The sequence below is a fragment of the Triticum aestivum genome, chromosome 4B (assembly GCF_018294505.1).
Source record: "Triticum aestivum cultivar Chinese Spring chromosome 4B, IWGSC CS RefSeq v2.1, whole genome shotgun sequence".
Lineage (NCBI taxonomy): Eukaryota > Viridiplantae > Streptophyta > Magnoliopsida > Poales > Poaceae > Triticum > Triticum aestivum.
The window spans coordinates 149577018-149582559 of record NC_057804.1 but is presented as its reverse complement, the minus strand read 5'-3'; the positions used below and the strand labels follow the sequence as shown (position 1 = coordinate 149582559).

Sequence of the window (5542 nt, the reverse complement as noted above, 5' to 3'; positions counted from 1 at the left end):
AAAAATTGCATATGAGCCCATAGTTTTTGTTATATTTGTGAAATACGTACATATTTGTACGTAAAAAAGAGCATACTCAAAAAATGGTACATACTACCTAAAAATTTGTACATATACTACCTAATCATTGTTATATACTACATACTACACGTACATACTCTCGGTTTCGACAGATACTACATACAACATACAAAACACAAGTGGTGGTAACTACCACTGCTTGTAGGAAACATTTGTCCTATATATATATATTTACAAATATAACAAAAACTATGGGCTCATATGCAATTTTTTCATGTAACTTGCTTTGAAATATCTTAGATATAGTATATGAACATATTTAAAATAATAAAATAGTATATATAGTACCACATGGTAGTATATGAGACATGTGGGGTAACTACCACCGGGTGGTAGATGGATTTTCCCTATATATATATAGCAAGAGAAAAAAGGGCAAAACAAACTGCAAGGGAAGGGATTGGCAATCCCTGGCTTGAAAAGAAATGGAAAAAATCATCTTTATAAAAAAGAAAAAAGAATATAGCAGGAAAAAAAGAGCAAAATTATATTAAAAAAAAGAATATAGCAAAAAAGGTGCACGGGAGCATAAACGGCTCGTCATCTTCATATATATATATATATATATATATATAAGAATATAGCAAGAGAAAAAAGGGCAAAACAAACTGCAAGGGAAGGGATTGGCAATCCCTGGCTTGAAAAGAAATGGAAAAAATCATCTTTATAAAAAAGAAAAAAGAATATAGCAGGAAAAAAAGAGCAAAATTGTGATGTCAGAAGTGGGGTTTGAACCCACGCCCTCGTAAGAGGACCAGAACTTGAGTCTGGCGCCTTAGACCACTCGGCCATTCTGACGTTGCTGTTGTTTAACAAACAATAAGCTATTTATCCGTGTACCTATTACCTGGCTCATTGATTCTTCTTCACGTCTTTACACAGTGAGCATTGCAGTTTTCTGATGTAGACTCACATCACAATCAACTTCCAACCATCATTATTTCAAAAAAAAAATCCCTCCAACTATCATTCTAAAAGGAGAAAAGGAAAGATTGAACTTCCGGCCATCCTTCATCCCCAAAGGCATGATCAGCCTGGCGGATACAATAGGTAGTACTGTATCACCATAAATTTACCCGCAGAAATCAACAAAATAGAGCTTCCTGAAAATCAACGGGGAGCCTTATTTTTTAAGAACATGACACGAGTGCACAGAGTATCGATCACAGCTGCAAGGGACCAACAAGACTATTGGCAAGAGAAAATTATTTTACATGCGTAGAACACACCTACTTCAGTCTTCAGGGAACACAAAATTATTTTATTGGCCTTGTTTTTACAATGCGTCTCAAGTTACTGAATCTTGAGCGGCAGAAAGTACCAACTGACGAAAGCATGCTTTGCCAGTTACAAACACGTGGCGGCGTCATTGTTTTCATCAACAGGCGCGGTACATTCTCGCCACAAATGGCACTGAGAGATCATGGAAGCTTTGTGACGACAAGAGGCATGCCGAACCCAGGCTCGATAGTTAGCCGGAACAGCGGGGCGTGCCGGTACCCCGGCGACGGCGAGAAGGCGAACTTGCTCAGCAGGCGAACGAGCACCACCTTGAGCTCCACCATCGCCAGGTTCTGCCCCGCGCAAATCCTGGGCCCGTGCCCGAACGGCAGGTACATGTGCGACGGCTCGCACGCCGCCGCGGCACCGTTCGTGAACCTGTCCGGCCGGAACTCGCCGGCGTCCTGGCCCCAGACATCCTTGTTGAGGTGCAGCATCGCGATGGCGGTCTGGACGATGGTTCCCCGCGGGACGTCAAGGGCGCCAAGCTTGAAGTCCGTCAGCGCCTCGCGCACGATCAGTGACGCCGGAGGGTACAGCCGGAGAGTCTCCTGGATCACCATGGTGATCTGGAAAGAGGATGTAATGGTTAATAATGCCAATGGCGTGCCTGTTTCTTCAAGACTGATCGATGCATAACGGAAGGGATGCTTTCTCACTGTTTTCAGTCGCCGGAGGACGTCGACGTCGAGCTTTGTGCATCCGCGGCACACCTCTAGAGCCTCGGCGCGGGCATGGTCCTGCCACACCGGGTGCGTGGCCAGTAACATCAGGCACCAGGTGGTGGTGACAGCTGCAGTCTCGTGCCCGGCAAAGTAGATGTTCTTGCAGTTGTCGACGATGTAGTCCTCGGCGCTGCCATTGTAGCTGGCCGGGCAATGGCGAGAGCTGTTGACAATTGAGCGCAGAAAGCCATTATGTTTAGTCTCTATGCAATTGTTGCCATTGTCGTCGTTGTTGCTGATGCTGCTTTCACGGCTGTGTTCCTTTGCGGCATCGAGGATGAGTAACCGAACTTCTTGCTCCAGCTTTTGTATCTCTCGGTTGGCCTTGGTTGGCAAAACCTTCCTGTAATCAACACAATATAAATTATGAAAATAAGTTTCACCTTCTACCCCTAGTTGTGAGCTGTGACAACTTTTATCCTACTTAAAAAATCTTGCCACATTTTACCCCTAAGTTGTGACATTGTGAATCCTTTATCCTATTTTATTTATTATTTTTGCCAAACTGCAAAGTCATCTCCCCTGCAGTATGGTATTAAATTCCCCACCATGTCATGCACCCCACATGGGCCTTAGAGATCAACCATGAATTATTGTTTATATGGGCCCAAAGCCCATCTATGATTCAACAGACTTCGCAGCTGACTGACAGCTTATGAAAAAAAATTCCTTGCAATTCAGTCAAATTCTGTGAAATTGAGTCAAATTTTGCTGCACAGGTGCTGTTAGCTGCACCACACTGCTCCTATCCCATATCTGAATACGCTCCTAGCGAATACGAACCTGAGTTATCTGCCTAGTCAACTGTCTTGTCAAGTAAATAGGGTAAAAGTCTAAAAGCCGTCACAAAGGTCACAGCTAAGGAGTAAAATGTAGCCAGATTTTTTAAATAAAATAACTTTGTCACAGCTCACAAGATCGCAACTAGCGGGTGAACTGTGGAACTTACTCTTAATTTTATGACAAGACTTTGCCCTATGGCAAAACATCATCTAAATTTGAACCACCAGACTATTTTGAAAAAAAGAACATTCGGATATTTACATCACAATTTCAGCGGTTCCTGTCTAATGAATGAGAATGAACCTTGTTTACCCAAATCTGTTGAAAGACTTCTGAACAGATATTCATGCACAAATAGTCAAATATGCAGGTGAAGAATCACATTTCACCTTTTTTTTTCTTTCCTTTTTTCATTATGGTAGATATTATATACTTACCACACTGCAGATAATCCAACAAGTGTATCTTGCTGAGAAATCGCCTTCTGAAGCTGCCTGAGCTTGTAGAATATTTCTTCCCCTGTTGTGAAATCGCTGCCAAAACATGCCCTAGCGATTACGTCTGCCGAAAAATTCCGCAAATAACCATCCACATCTATCTCTCTACTTCCTCCTGCGTCATCAAGCATGCTCTCCCATGCTTCTAGCGGTGGGACAGAAGCCTCCACTATTAGTTCTATCATGATCTGCAAACATCATTCCTGTAATTATAATGACTTTTTGCAGAAATTTAACTATAAGGCTGGATCATGTTCTTAGTATTTTGATCCATATTTAAGCATTATCTTAAGCATCTCACAGTACCTTAATCTTCTCCATGAAGAACTCTGGTGCAATGACCTTCCTTTGATAGGCCCATATATCACCATTTGATACCAAGATGCCGTCGCCAAAGAGCGGTTTGCGAGACTTCTGAATATAAATAGGCTTCCCAAGTTCAGATGATGTACAGTGGCTCATGTCCTTGACCATGCCAGGGTCAGAAACAAACAGAATCTCCACAGCCCCTGTTGAGTAGAGGAATACCGAGCCTATTGCAATTTCACAATCCAATAGCATTGTCGTGAGAAGAATGGACCAATATAAGGAACGCAGCATGAATAAGTATTAGTATTATGAATACCATTGACATAAACCAAATAGTTGTATATTAAATGTTATGGCTGGTTTAGCTAGGCCCACCGGGCATCTTAGCCCACAAATTATCTTAGGTTAATTCTTATGCAAGTTGTCTAGGTTATAAATATAGGCTGTAAGATTCTTTTTGGAATTAAGAAATAAGAATACGACAAAGCTATTTTCCTGCCGTCCTAATTTTAGGTACAGATCCGAACGACTCTGTCCCCGTCCGATCCGTATCGCACGGTCCAAAAAAACAGTTCGCGATTCGCGCGGGCGAGAAAAGTAACACACTAATCCCGCGAATCGAACTCCGCTGTCCAGCAAATTGAATCTACCAAGCGACCAACTCAACCGTCAACAACTTCTGGAAAATAATGGAGAGTCATACTACTTGACCTATTTAATCACCGATCCACGTCAGCACAATTAGAGGAATATTTTTTTTCCTCAGATGTGGTTTAGCGTTTCATGCATTGATTCAGGAATTAATTTCGAAGCATTATCTTCCGAACTTCGTTAGGCCATGCACAGCCATGCAGTCGTCCCATTTTTAGTGTCATTTTAATGCCGCAATTAATGCTTGATTCCTTGAATCAAATGGATAAAAGGCAAACAATAACATAATCTTGAGAGTGAAAAATCAACAAGGTAACCTTTTCTTGGCTAATTGAACGGAAACATGCTTGTCCTCCACTATGTTGTCACATAAAGAAGTTGATTAAGTGTTCGACTTTTTTAACACCTCAATAGATTATTTTACATATCGAATAGTGAATCGACGAACTAGCAACCTTGCTGGTTCATTTCACCGGTATTCGAACATTCTTTACTTCCGTAGCCTTTGTACGACTCCCCGTTAACTTTTATATAAATAGCATGATAAATTATGCACGACAGAGTGATAACCCATGCACAAACACCACGATAACTTTTGACCCGGAAAAAAGTTATTGAAAACATATCTTCGACAACTTTTGTGTAAGTGACACGGTAATATACACATCACAAAGCTGGTAATTGACGCATAAACACCATGGTGACTTTGACCCGATAAAAAAATGTTGAAAAAACATACCCCCGATTACTTCTATGTAAATAACATGGTAAATTACACACCACGGAGTTGATAAGCAACATACGAACATCGGTAACTTTTGTCCCAAGGGGACAGATTGTTGAAAACCAACTTACGAACATCGGTAACTTTTGTCCCGGTAGCTTTGGCGGCGGGTGTGGAGATGGGGGGGGGGAGTTGTCAAAATATACCACGATAACTTCTATGCAAATAACATGATATTCTTTGCGTTCTGAAGACATGATAACTTATGTACACCCCGTGGTAATTTTCGAGCACGCGGTGGGGCGGGGGCGGGGTGATAAAATATACCCCCGGTAACTTTTGTGTGAGTAGCATGGTAACTTACACATCGCAGACCCGATAACTTATGTACCCGCTGGTAACTTTGGCGCCCGATGAGGGGTAGGGGTGGTTGATGAAATATACCCCCGATAACTTCTATGTGAATATCGTGGTAAATTACACATCGCAGA

The 5542-nt window shown here is 41.9% G+C and overlaps 1 protein-coding gene and 1 non-coding gene across 3 annotated transcripts in view; both read right to left on the bottom strand.

Annotated features, from left to right (window-relative positions):
- Positions 1 to 795: 795 nt before the first annotated feature.
- Positions 796 to 879, bottom strand: TRNAL-CAA (transfer RNA leucine (anticodon CAA)). The gene has a single exon. It is a non-coding gene; the product is annotated as a tRNA-Leu (tRNA).
- A 377-nt stretch (positions 880 to 1256) lies between these two features.
- Positions 1257 to 5542, bottom strand: part of LOC123094658 (cytochrome P450 714C3) — a 10485-nt gene continuing 6199 nt past the window's right edge. For both annotated transcript variants that reach the window (XM_044516614.1, XM_044516615.1), the window contains 4 exons: positions 3674 to 3900; positions 3308 to 3555; positions 2022 to 2430; positions 1257 to 1931 (listed from right to left, as the gene is read on the bottom strand). In XM_044516614.1, coding sequence (XP_044372549.1) covers positions 1503 to 1931; positions 2022 to 2430; positions 3308 to 3555; positions 3674 to 3900 — 1313 coding nt within the window. In that variant the 3' untranslated portion in view covers positions 1257 to 1502. The remainder of the gene's footprint in view (positions 1932 to 2021; positions 2431 to 3307; positions 3556 to 3673; positions 3901 to 5542) is intronic.